The sequence below is a fragment of the Amblyomma americanum genome, chromosome 10 (genome assembly GCF_052857255.1).
Source record: "Amblyomma americanum isolate KBUSLIRL-KWMA chromosome 10, ASM5285725v1, whole genome shotgun sequence".
Classification (NCBI taxonomy): Eukaryota; Metazoa; Arthropoda; class Arachnida; order Ixodida; family Ixodidae; genus Amblyomma; species Amblyomma americanum.
The window spans coordinates 31212817-31238791 of NC_135506.1; the positions used below are offsets into that span (position 1 = coordinate 31212817).

Below are 25975 nucleotides of genomic sequence, written 5' to 3' on the forward strand. Positions count from 1 at the left end.
GTGATTATGAAGATGATTCACACGGGGATTTACTGAGCACGAACACTATTTACTGCGTTGTCATGGAAGGTTTGAATAAAAGTGAATTATACTGATGTCCGAAGAAATGACGCAGAAGTCATCTTTATTGACGACGTGAACTTCAGCCTTCCCCAGATGCTGGCGTTCAGCTGTTTCGCCCAAAACAGTTGCAGTATGCTGGAGGAGCACTATCCAAAGGAACATCCCGTGGCCAATAAGGCCCGTTTCACCCGTTTACTGCCTAAGAACGTTTTGTCACAATGCTTGGGCATTACGTGATGACGTAACTCATGAGTGTAGCTACGGGTGGAGCTATTATGTATGAAACAATAAAAATAGTGAAGTTAGCAAGGATGCGAAATTCCTCACAATTGCAAAAGCCCGCAGACGTCCGCATAACGTCACCCATGGAGATGCCTGCAAGTGTGGCACCTGGCGGCGCGAATTCAATTTGCTTTGGGATCGACACCAGAAAGGGCCACCATACACGCTGGTAATGTTTGGGTAATATTTGAGTAAGAGAATCGCACAGATAGCTACTATCTGCGGCAAAAGTTCATGGAATGCGTGTTATAGGGAAAAAAATTAGTTGTGACTGGCGACCCAATCTGAAGGTAATGTTACGAGCTGATGAAGCCTACTGGTTAGCACACACGTTCAGACCCACGCAACTTTTTCTGCAGATATCACAGAGCAAACTCTGTCATCAAAAGCTCTACAAATGCAGCAGTGATCTGATGTAAGTGTGATTGAATTTGGCTCGGGAACGCTTTGAAATACAGACGTCTAGTTTAGCTAACTGCTGAATCATAAAAGGAAGCCCATTGCCATGAATCCGAAAACAAGAAACAGGATTCTGTCCACAGCCAGCGCCAAGGTTAGCCACCTCTGCTTCCCCTCCAGGCATTCGTCGAACGTCGGCGTCTCTTGGCTGTCGCTTGTGTTGGAAGAAACATTGCGCCAATTGCTGCGGCTTAGGCACAGCACAGTTCCGCAAAAGCCCGTCAGCAGTCGGTGAATAGCGTCGGGAACTCGGACACGGGCGTTGGAGCGCGAGATGCTAATAACGAGTGCGCTTTCCGCCACGGTGAGCATTTCGACTGCAGCTGCCAGGGCCAGGATCATCACTGCGATGAAAAGTATTAAAAGAAAAGGTCAAGGTTGGAACTTAAGGCCCTTACGTGCTGTGAATGCAAAAGCAACCTTTCACCTAAACACCTTTACGCTAAAGTCCTTAACAATAAAGGCCTTCGACCTAAAGACAATTGGCCGAACGACCTTTACTACAAAGGCCTCTACCATAAAAACCATTGAAGCAAAGGCCCTGAACCTAAAGGCCTCTACCAGGAAGGCATTTGCCCTGAAAGCCTTCACCCTAAAGGCCTTTGACATGAAGACCTTTACCCGTTTTATTTGAAGGCCTTCATCTGGAGGCCGTTCACCTTAAGGCCTTTATCATAAAGAACTTCAACCTAAAGGCATTCGTCATTACCGCTGTCATTAATGATGCCAATCCCAAACAAGCATAGTCAGCGCCAAACATTAAGCCATTTCCCGCATCACGTGACTAACCGAAATCGTATTTCTTAAATCGCATGTTCTGCGAGGTCGAGTCAATTGTGATTTGAAATACTAGCCCAAAAGTGCGTACTGCGCAATAATTAGCAAGTTTCATCCATGGGTATCTCCATGATCTTATTTCAATATTAAAAAATTAAACCATCTCACAGTACCACGCACCTTTCTTAATTTTGTTCGTAGCTCCCTGATTAAGATTAAAAAAATGGGTGGTTAAATTCGCGATGATACAGTACATGCCATCACGTTTGAAAACAAGTGCCGGCAGCCGCAAACTTACTTATCTTAGGAACTTTTATGGAGTCTCCCATCAGCTCTGCTATCCTGTAGAGCATGAGAGCAAGGAACAAGAAGTTCAGGCAGGCAACGGTCAGCCTGCGGTCTGAATCCGGCGGCATCCAGAACGCGGCCAGCATGACGAGAGCCGATGCTACCGCAGGCACTGTCACGGTGAAACGATACCTGGAGCCCAGCCTTCGCAGGTGAAAGATCACGTCCACGAATGACCTGTTGGATGTTGCACAGCAGTTGATGAATGAAGAATAACTACTTCTGGCGCGCCCCCTGATGCGACAATGTATATACGTAAATATGTCCCTAGGCCAGCTATTTCTCTATAAAGATAAAAATCTCTAGGAGAGATGCCATGTGGCGACCTAAGTAAGACATAAAGGCGCAGACAGTCCTATCCCTTTAAGGGACAGAGATGCAGATCGGAGCTCTTCATGTCGTTGGCTAGTCCTAATAGATAATGTGTACTTTGGGAGAATGGTAGGCACTAAGAAAAAATACCTTTAATGGAAGACTACACATTAACTTCGACCATGGGATCGGTTTCTTCACGTACATCGAAATCAGCAACATATAAGGTTTGCCAAGAAAGAAATAATGATAGCAAACGCCAGCCAAAGGCTTATACCTGTGTTACACGGGCGTTTTCAACGACAGTTCAGTTAACCGCCAGTTGAGGATTTCAACTGCCGTTGAACTCAACTGGAATCGCTAGCTGTTACACGAGCACTTCGCGTTCAGTTCAGTTAGCACTCTAGCCACATGACCTCGCGTCTAGAGCGAAGTGTAAATAATAATTTGCCCTCTTCTGGAATAATAAAAAAGCAGTGTGTTCATTTTTTTCTTGTTGTAAATGATCGTAGTGTATATACTCTTCACTGTAGTGACAATTCTTTTTGTCTATTTTTTTGCTTTGCGGTAGAAATTTGCGGGTGCGAAGCACACTGAGCCAAGATAATCCAGTAAGAGGGCAAGTTTTTCGGTCCGTAGGTCGCCATCTTGTCAGTTGGCCGTTCAACTGGGATCCCCGACCACAGTCGAACTATCCTATGATATTTTCCTACTTAAGGTAAAGGAAAGTTATAACAAAGCATTTCCTTTGCAGCCGGTCAAAGTTTGCAAGAAATCCAGAAAACCCTGGGTAACCAAACAGTTATATAAAAGAATAAAGGCACGCGATAAACTGTACGACAAGTTTGTTCGGTCAAAGAACCTTGATCTCTTAGCTGAATATAAACGAACCAGGAACAAGCTCAGTTCAGATCTTAAGAAGGCCCGGTTACAATACTACACGCAAAAGTTTGAAGCCATCTCCAGTAATACTAAAAAGGTATGGAACTGCCTCAAAAACATTATTGGAAAAACTAGCAACAAGATACCTAACGTTCTTAAAATTGATGGTGTTGAGTATAAGGACACTTGTTTGGCAAATAAATTTAACACTCATTTTGTAAACTCCGGGGCTACGACACAACAGGTGGTAGATATGGATGGACTTGACAAATTCTTATCTCCTAGTGTGGTTGATTCATTGTTCCTGACTCCATGCAGTGAGCTTGAAATTATTTGCTGTCTTAGCTCTTTAAGCAAAAATGCTGCCCCAGGGAACGATGATATCAAGGCTCTGCCTATAGCATCTGTTGTTGACCTCATATCTCTTCCTCTGCAGCATAAATGCAATAGCTCGTTAGCTACAGGAATCTTTCCAAACAGCATGAAAATTGCAAAGGTGGTGGTTCTGCATAAAGGTGGTGCGCATGATGATATCAACAATTACAGACCTATTTCAGTACTGCCATTATTTTCTAAAGTGCTTGAGAAAGTGATAAAATCACGCCTAAGTAAGTTCTGTATTGAAAGAGAGCTTCTTGTGAGGCAGCAATACGGTTTCCGTCCAAATAGCTCAACTGAAATAGCCCTTCTGAATATTAAAAACAAGGTTATAAATAATTATGAAAATAACCGATTCACGCTAGGTCTGTTCCTTGATTTCAGAAAAGCGTTTGATTCTATTAAACATCAAATATTATTTTATAAACTTCCTTTTTATGGAATCCGTGGCGTTGCTCTCAATCTGATTCGTAGCTACCTGACGGACAGATACCAATTTACAAGCCTTAATGGACATTCTTCTATTCTAGAACCGATTGCATATGGTGTTCCACAAGGTTCAATCCTGGGACCCCTGCTGTTTATAATTTATATTAATGATATTGTCCTCATACCAAATACACCCGATATTATATTTTATGCAGATGACACCAGTGTGTTTTTTTCAGAAAAACAGTTATCTACACTAGAAACCCTCGCGAACACCTGGCTACATGAGCTTTCATGCTGGCTCCGGATAAACCAAATGCAATTGAACGTTCGGAAAACAAAGTACGTAATGTTTAAGCCGCGAAACAAACCTGAATATTTTAATATCCAGGTCAAGTACCAAGACTCAGCCCTTGAACGCGTTTCCATTTATAGGTTCTTAGGTGTCCTATTTGAGGAAAACTTAAGCTGGACTTCTCATATAAATAAGGTTCACACAAATATCTCTAGATCTCTAGGCATTTTGTATAAAGTGAGATATTTGGTTCCCAGCTCTATTAAACGTCAGTTGTATTTTTCTTTAGTACAGTCTCATTTACATTACTGTCTGTTAATCTGGGGCACCACTACCAAAACAAACTTGCGCAGGCTTGAGATATTGCAAAAACGAGCTCTGCGTTGCATAGAAGATGTAGGTCCGCTAGAACATACATACCCATTATTCTTAAAACATAATTTACTCAAGATAAACGGACTGTTTCAACTAAAGCTTGCATATCATATATATCATGAAGTCACCCGTGACCCAGATTCCTTTTATGCATTATACTTCCCTAACAAGAAACCTTATGATTTCAGGTATAGTCACTTTCAAATGCCTCTGATGAGAACGAATTATGGTATGCAGCACATTGATTACTTAATTCCTGATTTACTTAATAAACACCCACGTATTATGGAACTTCTGCAGCAGCCTCGTTCCCCCCGTAACTTCAAGAACAATGTTAAAATGTACCTTCTGTCCCTGTCTCCTCCATAAAGTGTCCAGTTTCTAGTTTTTTTTTTTTACTCGCTCGGTGTATGTCCAGGTTCGCTATTTTTGGTTTTGTTGTCCTAAAGACGTAGGAGACATGCGATGCGGTTTTCATTGTTTTTGGTTTGCGTGCTATTTCTCCCCTTGCCTGTATGTTAATTCTGTGTATCTCATTGTTTGCTATGTCAATTTTTTTGTTTTGTCCTAGAGACATTTTAGCTATGCGTTGTTGTTTCCTTCATTTTTCATTGCATTTGTGTTAATTATGTGTAACTCATTGATACTTACATATAATTCATGTAGTACGTATGCGATGTTGTTACTTTTCTTGTTTTTCTTTGTGTATTTTGCTGTATAATTTGCCACCCCCCTGAGCAATGTAACGGGTGACGGGGCCACGTCAGGCAAAAAATGAATTGCCTTTTGTCCCGTCACCTCTGACAAATTGATGTCAAATAAACTTCAAACTTCAAATAAACTTCAAACTTCAACTGCCGTTGAGATTTCAACGGCAGTTAGCACTGCCGTGTAACACCGCTAACTGCCGTTCAGTTCAACTGAGAGTCAACTGAACTGCCGTTGAAAACGCCCGTGTAACACGGGTATTAGGCATGGAGGGGAAATGACTGAGGTGTTCAGGGAGCAGAGCCGTGTCCATTGATCATTCCACTTAACCCTATTAGTGGCACTTAAAACGCCCATTGGAGAAGAAGTATGGAAAGAAAGAGTTAATGGTTCAGTAGCAGAGTGCGCTGGTAGCTACGAAACACCTGTTGAGCTCCGTGTGGTTTCGAAAGGATATGGCGTCGAGGATCCATTCGGAGCTGGTGTTTGTCTCACGGCTTCCCCATGTGGCGTCTCCTACCATATTGACCTGGCTGTCGCTGTAGGCGCTGGAGGCCACTTGCAAGCTGCAGGCCTGTGCGAAACAAGGATAGAGGGCCGGAGCTAGCGTTGCCTTCATACAGCACGACCAGTTTTCTCGCAGTCACTCAAGCGCCAATCAATCCATCAATCAATAAATCAATAACCTAATTATTAATCAGGCATTCTTTAAGACACTTAATCGTTTGATGAAATCAGTCGGTAGGGTATAAGCAATTTCCTTCGTTATTAAATTTTACAACAACGCAATTGTAAGCTTTGCAGTGCATAGCACAGTTTCATGGACGTGTATAATTGTCTTTAGAGGTGTCTTGTTTTTACGTTAAGGTAAGAAGTTGGGCTAGTTGGTATGTATTCGTGGTTAACGAGCGCAGATAAGACGACGACAACACGACACAAGCGTTTTTTAGTAGTGACTTCTGGCAAGAAATATAACAGTATTGTAGCACACTGGTAATGTGCTCCAACTGTCAAATTCCAATACACTGAATCGAAAATAAATATCTGAGCATTACATTATGTGTGGTTGTACTGCTCATGTGCACTGCTTGTGGTTCGTAAGATTAAGGGCAACTACCTGCCTTCATGCTTTTCGGTTACCCCTTATTTGATGTAGCGAATGCGCCACCGGTTCCAAATATTCCCAGTTGTGGTTACTGTTCCCTTACAAAAATGGTCTGTAGGCAGTCTATAGACTTCTTATTGACTCTATTCCCTTCCTATGGGTATTTTTCGTTTTGTCAATTCATAGTCTACAGACTGTCTATAGAGAAAAGACGGCCATAAATCTATAGATTGTTTATAGACTGTCTATAGGTTTTGTATTGCCTATAGACTGTTCTCTAGATTTTGTCTATAGAGAGTCTATAGACTTTATTGACAGACGTCTCTGGACATTCTATAGACTGAATTTTTTAAGGGTTGGCCTCTGTTCAGTGCACCCGTGACTGTGGAAAGCGCATGGCTATGCTAACCATGTTGCAGTTCTTGTCCAAGTGCGCTGTAACCCCGTAACCACTTATAGTTATCAGTGGCTTTTTGTCCATACCTGCTTATCGTTTGGAAAGTCGCTCAAGTCGGTGCTGCATGGTATCTTGACTCTCATGGCGTCGCATGACCACACATGACCGCCACTATACACGTTTACCTTGTCCTGCAGTGTATCGATGTCTCCCCGTCTCCTACAAGAAGGAAAAGACAGGGAGTGAAAGAAATCTAAACTGAAAAAAAATACAAGACAAACTTCTTCACGCGAGGTTCGCGACACGCTATGTGTCCCTGACCAGTGGAGTAATAATGAAGTTGCGTCAGATTCAGGGAGGTAATCCTTTGAAAGATTTGGTTATTCATCATTTCTTTGTGGGCGAGTGGCGATGCTGCATTTCATTCGTGGCATACATACCTCCATGCATGGCATTATGCGAAGCTAAAATAAAGCACATTTATAGCGTCATGCTTGAATTTTCCCAAAGCATAGCAGTTTCGCGCGAAGAAAATGACTAAATAAAACTTGATCACTGCAACTTGCATACATGACCTTCTACAACTCTTTCCAAGCTCTTAGTACTTCACAACTTTTTACATGACTATTTGTACTCAGCAATCATCTTGAGCCGGCTTAATTCAGAAGCTCAGAGATTGTTTTCACTAGGAGGTCCTAAAGGATTAGGAAAATTATTAGGTATATAAACCACCACAACACTGCCCATGTTATGAGGTGTTAATGTATATCCGCCACATGTATACATCAGTGCGTATACGTGAAAAGAAACGCATGTACAGTTTACAAAGAAATAATTGCACTTACGCGTTCACAACGTCGACGCGTGGCCACCATATCTCGTCCGTTGAACCCGAGATCCGGTTCGTTCCGTCGAAGTCCTCCTTGTTCCACGTCAGCCGATGGTCTTTCCAGAACTGCAGTTTGGAAGTGCACCGCCACCATCACAAGGGCAACTGCCCCTCAATTTTATTTTTATGATCATCATCATTATTTGCGTTGCCTTGTCATTAGCACAAGCTATAGTGCAAATGCCAAAGGCAGCAAGAAAGAAAATGCCCTGGCTGAACACTATCAAGCTGCATCACATGCCATCGATTGGAACAACGCCTCAGTCATCGCGACGGAGATGTATTTATCGTCCCGCTTACTTCTAGAATCACTTCACATCCAAACGACACCGCATGTTTTGAACCGAACGAGGGGTAATCTTCCTGATTTACGCATGCTCATTACGCCACCTGCACCGTACATAAGTCACCACCTTCGCCCATGCGCTGCCATTGTGAACAAGGGACCCGCACGGGCCCCGAAACATCATTGTTTTTCCTTTTTTGGCGAGTGCTCCTCTTTTTCTGTTATGAGGACTATTCTATTCAATTACTGTTTTCAGTGAAAATTTATTCCTTTGCTCTCTCTGGCTACGCTGACATTTGTCCCGCAGCAAAAGGCGCATTTATCGCCGAGTGGACCGGATTTACAAATGTTCCCGCCAGTCGATTCAAACACGTGACGTCCTCACAGAAAAGGGCGGGCTGCCATCGTTTTGGATAGTGGGATAACGTAGCCTCAGAGATCCATCACAAACAATCGGTGTCGACCCACGCATTTTAGTTGCGAAATCGGCCGGTGATGGCGACACCTGTATTCAGATTTTTTCGTCGTTTTTAGTTTATAAAAGCTCCGTTTTCGGAGAGAGTGGTCTCTTTGTTGTTCGAACCCGGTGCCCTTCTTGTGTGGGCCAAATCCTATGGTCCTCAGTGTACCTCTGTCCAATACCGCGAAGACTCTGTGTAAGGTTTAGCACCTGTGACATGCCCTAACAATCATAATCATCAGATTATGGTGATGATGATATTGATGAACAGTCTACTTCCATCAAATAAAACCGAAGCAGCATGTATAAAACAATAAAAACAAGCTAGTAATATGAGCGATAGGTTTGTATCTGTAGATGGCTATCTGTCACTCCGTAAAGAACGAATAGCCTCTATGGGATCCCCGGGCGTAACGGTGGTTTTCCCTGGTTTACTTAGATCCACCGAACTTTATTCGCTTAACAGAGAAAAACTGATGCTTACCTTGCAGAAATAAAGGGCTACGGTGAACCACTCGTCCGCAAGGCTCTGCGTAACAAATGCAAAACCCGCTCCAAATAGTTTCATGACCGAACGGGTTTCTCCTCATCGACATTAGACGTCATGGTTCGATGCGTGCAAACTGGTCCTAATAAAAAAAATTACCTCATTGTTGTCGAGGCGGCATATAGACTGCATGGTAATATACTGAACGTCTTTGAGCTAAACGGCCCTTAACAATGACAATAATATTACCTCGGTAGAACAGCATTCTTGCGCATAGGGACGTGTTTGACCGGAGGCTTCCACCATTTACAATATTGATGATTATGAATTTTTATGGCGCAAGGGCATTATGTACAAAAAGGGCCATGACACAAGGTATTTTCGACTTCTCAAGGTGGGGTCAAAGACCCATTTCCCAAGCATTTAACTCTAAATAAGCCCAGCACCGGACCAAGGGAAGGCTTGTACCCATTGTATCACCGGTACCCATTGTATCACCGGCTTGCACCCCGCACCTCCCGCATGCGAGGCGGATGCTTTACCACTTGGACAGCGCTTCGGTCCTTTACAATACTGTCAAATCCTGGACAACAAGATCGAACAGGACGGAAACAATTGAAATAAAGCGCTTGGTTTGGCTTTTTTATTCGTTTGCGCTCGTAGCAGGAAGTGATGAGAAAGAAAGTCATATTTAAAAAAAGTAGAGATTACAGCGAGCGCGTAAAACCACCAGGATACCTTGTATCAGGGAGCGGGTACCGGTTGAGGAAGGCATTAGCGGAAAATTTCGGAATATAGTGAACAGTGAGAAAATCTCCAGGTATGCAGTCATATAATTATGGTGAATACATTGAAAGTGGGAATACACAAAGATTCTAAAGTTTCTGGTTTGTCCACAAATCTTCTGTCACACAGATACACGAACAAAAAATTAAGCGCAAAGAACTACTGACAACGATAGGGCAAGGATCCTTGTGCAAAGGTCCTCATTTTAAATTCGTGCTATGGTAGAGAAGTTACAATATACCACTACAGCTGAACTTCATTATAACAAAGTTTAAAGGGCTTGACGATTACTTCGTTATAGACGTAGCTTCGTTATGGTCCGTGCAGACCGAGCTTCCAAGGGGAATCGTCATTTCTTCGTTATATCCATTACTTATCATAAACCGTTTCGTTATAACGAGGTTCGACTGCGTTCATATGCGAGAGGAATTTAAAAACTTAACAGCGCCGATTCTATATTCCTTCATCAAATTTTAACACAATACCGCCAAGAAGGTCTAGGATCCAGCGCCCGTAGTGGTTACATATCGATTAAAACTCGCAATACGGGGCACTCACGACATAGTTGACTTCCACGAGTGGAATCACCACATGGATGGCAGTAGGCTTCGAGCTGTCGTTCGCGGGCCGCGTAGAGGGGTCGTATCCGCTGTCCCGTAAGAGACGCCTCCTGATCTCCTGAACTGCCGGCACGTAGCCACTGGATTCCGGCTGACCTGCGCAAGCCCCAGGAAGAAAAAGGCCCTTTTTAAACATTGCAATTTCATTTGTGCACTTCGTACGCGAGTTTACTGCACCCTTCTTCTCGCTCGTTCCTCGTATAAGCCGCACGATGTCAGTAAAATCGTCAGCCACAGTTCTGCCGAGCCCAACACTCCCCACTTCTACAGCTGGACTGATTTCGTGTAAAGTTCAGTTTTCTGCTTGCTCTGCAATGCATATGCCGAACGATTTTGGTAATGCAGCCGTGCAGCATTGCTGCGTTAAAGCCTGTGTTTTAATATCCTTACACTCTGCTTTTAACTGCCTGCATGTATTAAAATATAGAAACCAAGAAGTCTAACACACAAGTATTGCCTACTGGTATCCACCCAAGCGAAGCCATGCGGCTACTATGGAAATATGCACAGCTTCCACAAAAGCTTCATAGCTTTTTTTTATTTAAAGAAGTTTCTGTGGAAGATGCATAGCTTTTCTTTGTATCCGTATGGCTCTTCTTGGGTGGATGCTAATGAGTTATTACTGCCTTAATAGAAAGCTACTCCACCTTTGAGGATTCCCCCTGAACATAGGACTGGAGTACAGCTATACTTTTTTTTTGTAATTCACAATCTTTACACTTAGCCGTAGTCACATAATGAACACATAATGTGAACCAGGCTCGTCTCTTGATTTGTTCGATCTCTGGAACAGACTGCCTATATGCGATTGAGACCTTCGCTTTTTGTGCTGTGTTTCAGTACGGCTGCATAGCCTAACATTTCTGGAGGACATGGGTCTAAGTGCGCGGGTAATTTTTTCCCGTTTTTCGTCTTCACCACCATAGGAAATAACACTGACGCCACGCCAACTCGGCAGTGAGTCTTCAGTCTGCTCTAGGATTACTAATCGAACAGTAAATGTCAACAAAGAGTTTCCGAAAGTTTTTTTTTTCATTTCGGGTACTCAGCAAGGAAAAAGGTCATGACCTCACGTGTGTATAGATAACACGTTCGGAAGCAAAGTAAACTGCTTACCGCTTTGGGCCACTGTGAGGAACGATGCAAGGAAGACCGATATGAGCAACAGCGCGCACCTCATTGAAGATGCAGGGCGGCGAAGACCGGCAGTTAGGCCTTTCAGTCAGTTACACTCCGGGCTAGATAGAGAGAGACCCGATCCCCACAAGGGGGCGTAGGGGGAGCTTCGTGTCTCGTTACTCCAGTCACCGCCCTCCCGGTTTCTGCATCTCCGGTCCAGTTGTCTGCTGTTAGTAAGGTCTCCCTAGTAAGGTCCCAGTACCATCCCCTCACACTCGCCCTATACTTCTTCGTTTATAGTCTGCCTGTGTGGCGCTAAGGTTATCATATTGCCATGTCTAAAGGCAGTGTGGCGATTCGTTGGTAGATTCATACACTATGAAGAGAGCAAGTCACAAAACAAAAACAAAAAAACATCCGAAGCACAGCGCACCTGTCTGCCCTGTACGTAACGCTCGATTGGCGTACTGTTCAACACTAGTACGACGTCTGGCCGAAGTTATCGTGTGCTACGGGCAATGTTCCCTTGGAAGCGACGCCACGTAGACCTACAACCGAGATCGACACAGGCACATTACCTCGAATTCACTAGTAGCTGTAACTTCGCTTTATGTTGTCTGGAGCACTGCACACCACAATTGTCTAGAACAGCGACGTATGTACATTTCACATCCAAAAATGGGCAGTGAGCAGTGTTTTCATTCCGGAAAGGTAGCCTGGTTTTTGAGCAGCACTCATACTAAGCCGCGTTTCAAAAGACCATGCCATTTAAAGCTCGAATCACAATTCAACTCCTGAAACATCAGTCAGGTGGCGCTTAACCCTTACAAAAATTTCTTTAGACAGTCTATACACTGTCAATATACTTCTGTCTATAAAATCTATACACTGTCTATAGACTAATCCTAGAGAATAGTATATAGGCAATACAAATCCCATAGATGGTCTATAGACAACCTATACATTTATGGCCATACACTTTTAGTAGACTTTTGTCTATATATAGTCAATAGACTATAAATAGAGAAAAAGAAATACCTATAGAAAGGCAACATAGTTGAGTTGAAGTCTATAGACTGTATATAGACCGTTTTTATAAGGGTTGGGTGTTTTGCCTTTCATGTATTTGCTTTGACCTCTGAACATGATGCTTCCGGTCTATTTTACCGGTGCCAAGCCAAGAATACGAATGTATCCGACTCACTCTTTGACGATATAAACAGCCACCAGTCTTATGTCTTGATTAATAAATCTCGGCAGTCCTGCGAACACACGCTGCCTTTCTGGAATTAGCGAGTCGTTTCGTACCCTGTCCTTGTGAGTACCACTAAGTTTAATATTTTCACAGGACGTCGATACCAAAATAATTTTCCTGTGTTTGTGGCTTCCATTGGCATTAGCTTCACGCCAACTCTGCACCCAGTTAGCAGCCTATGCGAGGCCTCGAAATCAAACTGTGAATGTGAGCGAAATGCACGTTTAACCTTTCAGTACGGACCAAGGTGAAACATCGCGACCACGCGTGTATGAACTAAACATGTTCACAGGTATAATCCTAACCGCTTTGGATCCCTCTGACACCGGAATCGAAGAAGACGTGCACAAGCAACCGCGTGCGCCTCACTGAAGATGCCGATCAACAAAGACCACAGTGCAGGTCTTTCAGGCCATCGCACAGCGGGGAAGATAGGGAGATACCCGATCTCCTAAAGGAGGCGTTGCGGTGCACTGTGTCTTGTTACTCACGTTACCAACCTCCCGCTTCGCACGTCTCCGGTCCATTTGTCCTCTGTTAGCCAAGTTGCAAATATACTAACAGATATTAACCTTACGAATAGTTAGAGAGCGCTGCTTTCAAACACTGCGTACATTTAAAACCCTGCAATGTACTTTGAGGGAGGGTGCATTATATTAGGTCAGGCTACGAAAGAAATGTGCATCGACTGTCTCACTCGGGGTTGAAACCTTCACCTCGCTATGAGGGATTGGGTGACGAGGGGGTTGTAGCTGGAATGACGGAAATTTAAGCCAGATGCTGCGGCACCGTCGGTAGGGAGACAGGGCATGTTCTAGATACAGTGCTTTGAGGCTCGAGGAAATCGTCGGCTTCACTTAGTCGAAAGCGAAGAAGCAAACTTCGATGGACATCGGATTCCTGTCTGCGCTCCTTATTATTGCGATCGCGCACATTGTGGTGGCACAAAGTGGTAAGCAAACTTATTCTTTATACTTTGATGCAACTTCTAACCTCTACTAATAGAAGCAGGCGACATTTTTTCCTCGTCTTCTGGAAAAAGAACTTCTAAAATAATTTTTTTTTTGCTTCGCCTGATAGCACTTATGTGAACTACCACTGCGTTAACATCTAATCGGCATTGGAAGTCGCGAATGAAAGAATGGCGCCTAAAATGTTGTGAAGTTTGCCAGTGCAGATTAATTCGTCGTAAGCAATTCACAAGATTCCACAGCTTCCCTGAATAAGCCGTGAAAGGCAATAAATATATACTGTGCCTTTTACTCGGCCAACAAAAATCCGTCTTTGCAGTTGAAATTGTATCCGTTTTCTCGAGGTTATTTTTTATTCAATCTACACAGCTAGGAAAGCAGAGGCTGTTGAGCATGTTGATGGTGCGTGATTTAGTTCAGTTCGGTTTGCCTCTTTGTGCAGGTTGCACTATAGCGGTTGGTGACTGCACCGTATTGTATGATAAAAAATTTCGCCGCAAGCGCTCATCACTTCTCTTATTAGGAACTTATATTAAAAATTTGCTTTTTTGGCTACGTGTGGAATACGGACCAGAACACTTTTTTAGTCTTGCAATTACAGGGCGCCGATTTAAGAGACTCCAGCTTTTGTGTCACTTTTTTTTGCAGGAGGTGACAATACCGTAAACAGCTACGTGTCAGATATGGCGCGGCTCAGGCGGATGCTGTTTACAGAACGAGGGTACGACGCGACCTCAAGACCTACTAATGACAGCTCAGAGCCTACCATTGTTCGCGTCGCTCTTCTCTTCAAGAGCATCAAGCACGTTGTAAGAGACTGTCACTGAATGCTCCAGTTGCTCGACTGGATAACTATTACAGCGGAGCTGTTAGCGGCTCAGTTGTGGTGCCAGTGGCGTCGTTGGCGTAGCACATCACGAGACGGTGGCGTCCCTGTCATGTGACCTGCACGTAACATCGCGTGACCGTGACGTCGCCGTCAGGTGCCCGATTTCGTGGCGTCGCGTTATTTCACGTCATGGTGACGTCACCTTCACGTTATTGGTAACGTTACCTGTGACGTCACCGGCAGCGGGGACTGCGCTCCGCGCAAATGTTAGTTGAATCTGTTCATTGCACGACACATAACATACACACAAACAGCTACGCTGGTGAAACGCAATAATAGGTTTCTTTTGAAGTTTTTGAGTAATAGTATGCGCTTGTTCTTTCTAGCGTGCGCGTGTGACGATTCTCAAAATGTTGGAATATGGCGACTGAGAGAGCTCTCGCTTAACCGCGACTGTAGCTTCATCACTGTCCGTGCTCACTGTGCAGAACAAAGCCCGTCACCAAGAGAACCCAATTGTTCCTGCTTTACGCCACTTGCGCCAATGTTATTGCAGCAAATTTTTTAAGGTCGTAGCTCTATTAGACTCTCGGCCACCATCAGTTACGCATCCCTTCTTTTGGTGTCGACGCGCTAACAGACCCGCTGGTTGTCAGGTCTGCGCATTACACGTCCTGCACATGTTCGTTTCCTCTTTTCATGAAGTTTCAGGTACAATACCTTCATCTCACGACTACAGCTTGGTTTCCTTTTCAAAGCGGAAGGTATTGTGTTGAGAACATGCTCGTTACTCGCCCAATTCTCTATCATTTTCAAGTCATTCCCTCAAATACTAGTCAGTATCCAACGTAGATACCAAACCAAACCAATCATTACACACCTTTATCGTACCGTGTACCGTGTTACCATTACCGCTAGCGGAGTACTGGGAGCACGCCCACCGCCGCTGAGGTCGCGCCGATTGGTCCTAATGCTGCTGGCGCGCGCACAGCTGCCGGATACTTGGCGCCATCTGGCGCCGTCAAGGCGATTTGTGCATGCGCATTGGCTGCGTGCGGGCTCCCGGTACTCCGGTAGCGGTAACACGGTACACGGTACGCGAAAGGTGTCTATTGCTTCTTGTCTTTTATACTTGATCCTTACGGAAATACTCATTCTTATAGCAAAGCTGTTAGTGGCTCACTTGTGGCGAGAGCGGCGTCATTGGCGTGACACGTCACGTGGCCATATTGTGGTCACGTGATAAGACGGGACCGTGACGTCGGAGTGCGCTCTCCATAGGAGTTAGTGGAGCCTTCATTGCGTTGTAAATAGCTGTTATTAAACGCATTAATGAGAGAGCATGACTGTATAACTTTTTTAACGTTAGCCATTTTAAGAACCGAGGGTAGCTTTCGAGCAAAAGGGAAAGGGGGGCAAAGGAGTGGCTGTCCTGCTATGCAGAGTGTCCAACAACAATTAATGCCGCTGTGCTGTGTGCTTCCTTTTTCAGGCAATAGAGGGCGATTGGCTCAAAATCGTTCTGTCGTTGTGTGCGGTAAGCTGACTTCTTCCTCTTTCTTTTTCACCCGAGAGTTCATACTGTCCTTACCTTGTACTCAATACGCATGGATCACTGAAGTCATCTGGCTGTTCCAATGCATCGCTTCGTCTCACAAAGAACAGCAGGAGTTAATGGAGCAGTCAATGAAATAGATCACAAAAAGGAAATGTACTTTTCTTCCTAAGTTTCCGTCTTGAGATGAGGGAGCGGTGTGAACAGAAAACGCTCGGATGCATAATAAAGTCAGCGCATTTCTTAAGAAAGTAGGATAAAGAGGTCCACGTCTTTGATTTGTGGCTATGCTTCGGTCGATGAACACCGCATAATGTCACTTAACCACATAACAGGAAAAGCAGTTCAGATGAGTTTTCGTAGCAACAAAAATCTAATGAATCTAAAAGAAGGATACCGTGGCAACACTGAGCAAAACACTTTCGAGCTAAAAAATGGCCATCTAACGTAGTTGTCGATGTTGCAGTACTGGAAGGACCATCGCCTGACGTGGAATGCTCGAGAGTACGGCGACATGGCCTTCATCGCCGTCGACGCGAAAGATGTCTGGTCACCTGACCTGGATGTCGTCAATGCGTGCGTTTATGTTACTCCGCCCCATCAGCGTGATTCATAGCAATTTCGCTATATCACGGAATTCGTAGAATGTTAACGATATGAGATGATTTTTCACCAGGAGTAGTTTTTAACAAATTTAAGAAAAAAACATGTTTGCAGTTTAATATTCAGAGCACGTGTTTTAAAAGGTACACGAACCATTTATTATGCGTGCAGCAGAAGGGAGGATTTCTACAGCCTGAAGAACATGCTCACCGCCCAGCCCGACAGCTCAGTCTGGGCCTGTTCCTCTGTCAAGGTCAAGGCACCATGCGCAGTCGACATGAGTGGCTTTCCCCACGATGAACAGGTAGAGGAGCGGCAACTATTGGCTTGTCTCAAACAAATCTCGTCAAAGGCGCCACGCGGCCTCGGCTGGCACCGGTCTTCTTGTTAAAGCTGCGTCTCAGAACTAATTGATTCATATTTATTAAAGCTATCAATCAATTAATAATGAAGTAATAAAAGGGCTCTCCCCCTTTTATTAGAACGCAGTTAACAGCCGTCAACGAATGAAAGGCGGTACATAGTGCGTTTGGTGACGTATGATTCCTATTTGGAGTGTTTTAAAGGGCCACTAAACTGGAACTTTAAGTCAAGCTACATTTATAGACTAGCGTCACGTGATGGCAAATCTGCATTTGTTACCAAAAACAGAGCTCAGTGAAGCCAGATAATGGCGTGAATGACGTAAAAGTGAAATACATGTGGCGCCACCACATCCGGATTTTGGCGACTGCTCCGGGCCACGGCATAGAGTTAATATACTGGCCACGATTGGTTCCTCGCAGGCCAGAGCTATTTTGACGGCAATGGGCTGCACGTCTTGTTGGCAGTGGGCTAGCAGATAATTTTGTTTAATGCGTGTCGCGAGAGGTTGACATATGCAGATGACAAATGCCTGTCGAAGAATTTAGATGCGCGTTCTGCGTCGCAATGAAATAGTACGCCGCCTCAGTGAATTCCGGCACAGTATAGAGGTGTTTTTTTTTTCGATAAGAATCGACTAACCTGAAGAAGCGGGCTTAAGGTGGCGGGTCGCGATAAAATACTACCGTTGCTACCCCCACTGAGAAACAGCTGCATTTTACTACCGACCTGCGCTTTCAGGCAGCCCCAGTTCATATCACAGAAGAACGTTCTCGTCATCGTCTAGTTACTGATATCCATAGTGCAAAGAACGAGATCAGCGTCACCACAAAAAGAGAGAAACCAAGAATAAGCCCAGGTCAAACTGACCAAGACACCAACGAATAAAAAAAAATGACGGTGGTTTAGCTTTGGTTAAACCTGGAGTGACGCGATAGCTACAGCTGGCCGAGTGGAACTTGGTCACGTGACCAACCACGTGATCAGCCATGGCGCCGCGACGCCGGCTGCTGATCCGCACCGCGTGAAAAACCACGATCAAGGCTCGAAATGCTACCGTAATGTAGCTATCGCTACAAAACGTACGAATTTACTTCAGCCGCAGTGCAAGCAGCGACGAAATTATTCCCTCTTGCATCTCCAGGAGAACGAAATATCATGCAGCCAGATCTAACATTTACCCATTCTATACAAGAAATTGCATTATTCAGATAGATATAAGTAAGGAGTATATGGTCTGAATAACAGCGCTGTAGTTCAACGAGTGAGTACTTGAGATCAAGACAACCTAGGTGACGCGTGCTTGAGAAGTTCTGTTGTCTTGAAAAGTCAAAGATTAGACGACGGTGACAAGTCGCGTAACGGTGGAATAAAATCGAAATGCTTTCTTTAGCTAGAACACTGGTCTTCTAATCAAATTATAACCTGATAATGTCAGCTTTAAAATATGGTTTCCAAACTACTGTGCAGTGTTCTAATGTGGAAACAGAAAGGGATACTTTTTTCTATTTTGATAGGCACTGGACTTACGCGCGTGGAACGCTGTAAATATCCTGGGTGTCTCAGGGCTTCTCGATTCGCTGTTAATGCGCAGTGCTGTACTGCCGCCAGTGCGCAGCTGTTCAACTTTACTGCAGCTGCAGCCCGTTTCATAATGTGGAAGAATTCATCTATATTTTTAACCCTCATCCACTGAACTTCGAGTCCTATATAGATGCTATCCTATCGCACATTGTTCTGCAGCAAAAGATATGCGCGTTGCTTAAAAATATAATTACATACGTCCCTTGAACTTCTAAACCCGTAAAGACACATAAATTATGTTTAATCCCTGATCAGTCGTTCGAGCAGGGCTTAGTAGAGCTTCGGTGTTACTTAGGTTCTAGGGTTACAGGTTGTCAGGTTCACACTGTGCCCCAATCTGTCTTCATCCTTGTCATGAATGTTTACTCGCAGCTGTGCGGCATCCGTATCACGTCCACCGCTTACAGCGACAGTCAGGTGAAGCTCGCCGAAGGCACAGTGTGGGGAAGCCACCAAGACAACGCCAGCACAGAGTGGAACGTCACTGGGATTTCCTTCGCCGAACACAGGGCGTTGAATCGGTACGTCTGGGACATTTCTTGGACATGTCGGGGACGATACCAGAAAAGACCATCTTATGATGATTCGAAAACGTGAAACTTGGCGGACGGACTGCTAGCTTTTCGTAGCAATGTTTGTGTGCTTGTTATAGGTAAAAAAAAAAAACTTTGATTGGGACAGTTTCAGCTTCCCTGTGGACTTGAACTCGGAAGAAAACAGAATTAGATTAAGAAATAAATTCACTCATTAAATACGTAAAGCCGCAGCGAGATGTAGAGAGCAAAGTGATAGAAGTAATGTTAAGAGACAGAAAGAGAGCAGCTTACATTAGAAAACGAACATGAGTTAATGATATCATAAATAGCAGAGGTCAAGAATGGACATGTGCATGGCACGCAATGCCGAGAACAGATAATACACGACTCCATAATGTAGCGGACTGGATACCAAGAGAAGGCGAACATAGTAGGAGGGGACAGGGAGTGAAACCGACATCTCAGGTTATGAATGTATTATTATTATTATTATTATTATTATTAGTAGTAGTAGTAGTAGTAGTAGTAGTAGTAGTAGTAGTAGTAGTATTAATTTTGAGGGCTTATGGTGGCCGTAGCCATGGGCGGACAGGGATAATAAGAGAATGGAGTGCATATTGCGACCGCGCAAAAACGACGAGGGACAAAGAGAAGAAACCAGAGTACAAAACGCGGAACTCGAAGTTCCGCGTTTTTTACTGTCCTCGTCGTTTTTCGCGGTTGCAATATGTACTCCATTGTTAACCACCAACCAGCCCGCCGTTGCCTGTTACCTGTGATAAGAGAATATTGGCGGGAGGCCTTTCTCCCGCAGTGAGCCTAGCTGGGCTGATCATGCTGATGATGAAGATCCAGGCTGTTCGGCCCATTTGGGCTCTGGAGGGGTTATGGGTAACATTAACGATGCCGTTATCTCTACTTTCATTGCGAATGAGGTGTGTGGAGATGTGGGGATCGACTTTTTCGCTGAGTATAGTTATGCTGCTCCAGTACATATACAGGCGTACAGCAGTACCCAGTTGGCGCTACCATCTATTCATCGCGGGCAGGACAAAGGGAACGGTAGTTCTTGCGTCATCATTTGAAGTAATAATAATTAATAATTGGTTTTGGGGGAAAGGAATTGGCGCAGTATCTGTCTCATATATCGTTGGACACGTGAACCGCGCCGTAAGGGAAGGGATAAGAGAGGGAGTGAAAGAAGAAAGGAGGAATTAGGTGCCGTAGTGGAGGGCTCCGGAATAATTTCGACCACCTGGGGATCTTTAACGTGCACTGACATCGCACAGCACAGGGGCGCCTTAGCGTTTCGCCTCCATCGAAACGCAGCCGCCGCGGTCGGGTTCGAACCCGGGAACTCCGGATCAGTAATCATTTGAAGGGGCGCTTTGATTTTCCGTGCGCTTAGAGTGGTGTGAGCTGGATGGTGCTGAAAAGACGTCCATTATTCTCCTGACTGGGCAGGTCCTTCTTGGACGTGTCGTTTCACATTCGGAGGTTGTCCAGGCGACACCGCCACGCCACCACCGTGCCATGGGTAGCGTCGGCACTCGTCATGCTGTCCACTTTCTGGATACCCGCACATTCTCGGCACAGAGTAGCCGTGGCCTGCCTGAACCTCTTCTTCGTCACCCTTTTGCTGAGTCGAGTTGCGCCTTTGCTGGGATCATCTTCAGCGACTCCCAACATGCGTGAGACCTTGTCTGGCTTCAAAAAAATGTTTGAGTGGCAGTCACTAGAAGACATGAATTTAATCGTCAACTGTTAAGGGGATGGTGTTGTGTAATAATGTCATGATAGTAGTGTATATTGCCGCTAGGTGTCCCCGGGCGGCGCCTTGATGCCAGGTAATCCTTACTGTGTCCACTTCTTCCATCTATTGTCTCCCAAATACTTCGCTTCTATCTGTGTATAAACATGCGAACATGCAAATCAGGACCCATAGTAAGGTTCTGGTACTAAACGAAGAATCAAGGAAAGTTTTTTACGTGCTTAACCACGGCTTCTACCAGAATGTGCATGTACGTGACCGACGAAGCGCAGCTTATACTGACCAAAGGGCTTCGGCATTTTCACTGGACACGCCGTGACGTGTGTTCGTTTCTACGCTTTGTTTACGAATATACGTAGAGAGTGCATAAACGGTTCTGGACATTAAGCCGGAAATATTAATGCAGCCGCGGAGTTAAGAGATGCTTGTTTATTGCTCTTGTTGGCCTGCAAAGGGCATGGCTCATACCGTTATGGGGATTCGGTCAAGAGATGCCTTATGATCACAAAACAGTACTTAAGCATGAGAGCTCAAAGCTATGGAATGCGAAACTAAGTTTGTTTTGAGAAACACGTAATGGACTAATCTCTGTAGGATCCGTGAATGCGGAGTAAGAACGAGAGCAGGTACATGTTGGTCGACTCGCCATAATGCCAACTCGAAGGTGACAAAAAATTTGTTTCAATTAAGGAAAGACTTTTTAATTCTTTTCATGTTGACGAGAACGAAAGCTTTTAGTCGAATAACTGGAAGTTAAAATACGCTAGTGCCGAACAAGGCGGATTTAAACCAGTTTCGATAAAGCAAGAGAAGGGTACAATTATTTCAAACTGGCCGCCAGGGTTTTGGAAGGAAGATCTCTATGGTGGAGTACTTTTCTTTTTGTACGTGTGGCTGTGCAGAAACAGAGCGGCACCAAGGGAGTGAACAATGCGACTTTTGAAGAAAATGCCGAGCCTGTCGTTTTCTGTTTTCTTCTTAAATAGTTTAGAGTGTCAGCTCTACCGGTCGCGCATTGAGCCTCCGAGTTATGCTGATTCCACGAATAGAATCCAAGATGGCGGCCTCCATAGCAACTACATTGTATCCCAGTGGTTACATAATAGAATAATGATTAGAAAAAATTTTATTTACATATGTACACATGCCAAGGTTACCGGATACATTTGACATTCACAAGTTGACATGACGCTCAGCATGTAAGGCGAGCCAATTAGAGTGCCAAAACATCTTTGAATAACTAACAGGAATTTCTTGTGTGCGATTTAAAGCGGCGTGGCATGATTATTAACAGTGAGTGATACCGGAAAAATCTGACACGGAAAAAAAAGGGGGGGGGGGGAAATAAAGAAGAAGACCCTAGCGCCAGTTTGGTCTAAAGACCAGAACAAGACGTTCATTGTTAACAGAAATGAATGGGCATGACCACTGCCGGAGAAACTCTTCCTCCCCCAAGAAAAAGAGCTCCTCCGACAAGAAACTGATCAGCTCCCTTCTAAGACGGCCAAGTATTGGCCACACAGCTCGGCGTCGAAAGCCACCAGCGACCGCGGTGCATCGATTGCGCCATAAACTAAAAAGACCTGCAACAATTAACAGGCGAGCAAAACGGCCGCTGGGGAAGCGGCCGCGGGAGACAAAGCTCGAAATGCCCTGCCCACGGAATCCCGCATGAACGGCGCGCCAAAAGACACGTGCTACCATGCAGGTGACTGTAGCATGGCGATTAGATTCCGGAAGCGGGCAATTCGGACAGGTACTGGAGCGTAAAACGCCCCACCGCTCCAGCCGATCACAAGTAGGCAGCACTGCCCAACCAAGTTTCCACACAAAGTCACGTAGATGGTCTGGGAGAGGCGTCGATGTTATGCGCGCCCATTGAACGCGGCGCATCGGTGAGCGGCGAGCCGCCGGCACAACAGGCAACAACAGCGAGCCCATAATATTCACGACACGGTCTGTAAGGATGTTGACGTCAGGTGCTACTGCGCTTGCATGCCTGAAAAAGGCCACTGCCGTAGTATATATAGCGGTAGGCTTCTCTGATTGAGGACCATGATTAACTGGGGCCGAGGGATCCAAAAAGCGCAAGGAAGGGCCCAAAAAGTACCGCGCCAGGGTTCGCGCCGGAGACGCGTCCCCCAGCAGGATACGCAACATGCACTTCAATGCTAACAGTGAGGACGTGATGGTCAACGTTGGGAAGGCAAAACCACCTCTCTCACGTGGTTGTCCAAGAACAGCACGAGCCACAAGCTCGGTTCCGCCTGACCAAAAAAAAAAAGAAAAAACTGTAGTCTGCACCCGCCTTATGACGCGCAGGGGTGGTTTAACAATGTGGCAAAGGTACCAAAAGGCACCCAGCACGACCGACTGAACCAGGTAGCGCCTCTCAAGCAGAGGAAGGTCAAAGGTCTGTGCCCTCTGCACACGAGCTGTAATACCCTCTACGACCGAAGACCACATACCATCCCATACTCCAGCACAGTCGTAGGTCACTCCTAAAATGCGCATCTGCTCACACCACTGCAAAGGTATTGTACTCGTTATACGTCTCTGAGGTGACCCTACAAAAAAGTAATGACTCTTGGAATAATTAAGAGCAGCCCCCGACAAGGAGGCGTACTCACGAAAAACTTTTAAAACTTCGAGCAGGCTGCGTTCATCAGCTAAGTATAGCGTGATGTCATCTGCATAAGCAGTGACGCGTACACTCTCACTGCCTGGCAATGCCAGACCGCTAATGAGAGAATGGTGATTGACTGCCAAAAGGAAAGGCTCTAATGCTAAGACAAACAAAAGAGGGGAGAGCGGACAACCTTGACGGACGCCGCGGCCAACATAAAATGCGGTACTTTCCCAGCCATCGAGGAACAGAGTGCTTGAAATATCTCTGTACATCTCTTTAATAAGTAGCACTAAAGAAGGTGGGAAACCGAAAGCATCCAGTGTACCGTAAATATACTCATGCTCTAGAAAGTCGAATGCCTTCTCTTGATCTAGAGAAACAAGAAGACCCTGTGCGCGCCGCCGTATAGTATACTCTAGGATATCTCTCGTTACAGAAGATAAACTATGTATTTCACGGCCCGGAATGGAGCAAACCTGGTGGCAGGAAATGAGGGACGGGAGAAGAGCCCGTAAACGGCGGACGAGTAATTTTGCTAATACTTTATAATCTGTATTTAGTAAGGTGATAGGGCGCCAATCTGCCGGACATGTCGAGAAAGAAGACTTTTTAGGGATCAGAACGATGCGGCCTCTTTTAAATGAATTAGGAAGGACATTCCAAGTGAAACAGATTTTTAACACTTCCGTGAAAATGGGGCCTACTATATGCCAGAATTGTAAATAGAACTCCACAGGAAGACCATCTGGCCCAGGCGTTGAGCCTCGTTTCATGGAATCTAACGCCTCCTTGATTTCATCTGTTGTTGGCGGAGCCATAAGGCCATCATGAAGTTCATCCGCAACCTGCGGCAAGCCTGCAAAAAAAGGGTGTGCGGAAACGTCATCGCGATGAACCAAAAAGTGCGACTGAGCAATATCCCTAAAATGGACGAAAAACGCACTGAAATTCCTGCCAACTGGCTGGGCCACAGCACCGACGGAAGAGGTAAAAGCAGGGGCACCTTGAGCGCACAACAGCTCCTGGCGTGCAAACCGAAGCACCTCTGGATGAGAAGTTGGATTGCGCCGACAACGCCATGCGGCCGCTGTCAGAGAGGATGATCGTAAAAGACGCTGAAGACGCTCTGAAAGTTCCTCTTTCCATGCACACATAAGCGCCGATGTCGACGGGGTGCGCTGAGCTATACGCAGCTTCGCCGTCAATAATAACACGTGGCAGCATGATACCCGAGCACCCAAACTCGAAACGAAACTATGTCGACCCGGTATCCCTGTCCGGCAGGCGTCAATGTCGTGCCACTTATTCCCGACATTTCTGTAAAATTTGCGGGCCAACCGTTTGCCGCAGAATGTTCCGGATGGTGTCATACGATTCAGCGTTTCGTGCAGCGTAAACTTATTAGGCAAGTTAGAGTCTAGCTCATGACAGGGAGTCGAACAGGCGACTTATGTTAGGTGTGTTAACGCTCGATACTCGATCGCTGCCTCAGCATCGGCTGTTTTTTTTTTTTTTTTGCAGTGCTCTTCCTAGGGCTCGCTACAGTCATGCAAGTGGTTGCTGCGGCCGTACACATTTTAGTCCTCTACCTCCTAACCTCCAGGACCAGCATTGGAGTTCCCGTTGCCCTTTACCACGTCTTCAAGGGGCCAGCTGGAACTGCTCTTTGCCTGAGCGATCATGAACCAACTGGCGACGTCTCCGCACGACCCGAAGATGTCCGACAGCTTTCTGCATTCGAAGATACCTTTGAATGGAGCAGGCGCTGGCTGATATTCGCCGAAGCTCTTGACAGACTCCTGTTTCTCGTATTTGGATTCATGACGCTCGCTTTCTTGGTGTAATATGCCGGTTTTTTACTTTTTATTCAGACGTTGATTTGGTGTAACCGTTTAAAATGATTAAAATGGCTTTACTCATGCTACCGGGCTTCGAAGTAGTTTCGTTTTAAACCACTTGAGAATACTTATACGATTAAAACCCCACCCTCAATGTTTGAACATGACCACGGCTGCATTATAATCGGTGCGCACTTTTCCACTGACTCTACACAGCGCAAGCCGCTTAGAGCGGTTGCAGGTGAAACGCGCCAGAGGTTCGGATTGACACACTCGCCACATGATATGAATAGTTGTATATTTCTGCGCTACAACGCAAGCCATGTGCGAGAACTCCATCGCATGTGGTTTCTACTGCGGAACTACCCTATGGCATCAAGACTCCCAGAATTGAGGCCCTCGTTAAGCTACTGAGCATACTAGGATACGGAAATGAGAGGCTCGTTTTGACGTCCGTGTGAAGCAAGCCAATATTCACAGAAACCAAACAAAGCAGAGGGGAATGTTTCCATCTGTTTTTTTAATTTGTTACGTTGATCAATGGTATTGACTCATTCCCCTGATTCCACTAGCTCCATCTGTGC

General features: G+C 45.3%; 2 protein-coding genes across 3 annotated transcripts; one reads left to right on the forward strand and one right to left on the reverse strand.

Annotated features, from left to right (window-relative positions):
- Nucleotides 1–105: 105 nt before the first annotated feature.
- On the reverse strand, nt 106–11610 carry LOC144108760 (5-hydroxytryptamine receptor 3A-like). The gene is made up of 8 exons (XM_077641928.1): nt 11455–11610; nt 10277–10434; nt 8930–8974; nt 7656–7765; nt 6897–7029; nt 5734–5882; nt 1880–2106; nt 106–1148 (listed from the first exon to the last, which is right to left on the reverse strand). Exons 1-8 carry the CDS (start codon nt 11516–11518, stop codon nt 829–831), a joined length of 1206 nt encoding a protein of 401 aa, XP_077498054.1. The 5' UTR covers nt 11519–11610; the 3' UTR covers nt 106–828.
- A 1624-nt stretch (nt 11611–13234) lies between these two features.
- Nucleotides 13235–25458, forward strand: LOC144106205 (acetylcholine receptor subunit beta-type unc-29-like). Of its 2 annotated transcripts, none has more exons than XM_077638942.1 (7): nt 13235–13664; nt 14332–14492; nt 16005–16049; nt 16534–16643; nt 16842–16974; nt 18990–19138; nt 25075–25458. In XM_077638942.1, exons 1-7 carry the CDS (start codon nt 13598–13600, stop codon nt 25235–25237), a joined length of 828 nt encoding a protein of 275 aa, XP_077495068.1. In that variant the 5' UTR covers nt 13235–13597; the 3' UTR covers nt 25238–25458. The 2 variants fall into 2 exon arrangements, with proteins under 2 accessions (XP_077495068.1, XP_077495069.1); XM_077638943.1 differs by having other exon boundaries at nt 16845–16974.
- The last annotated feature ends 517 nt before the right edge of the window (nt 25459–25975 follow it).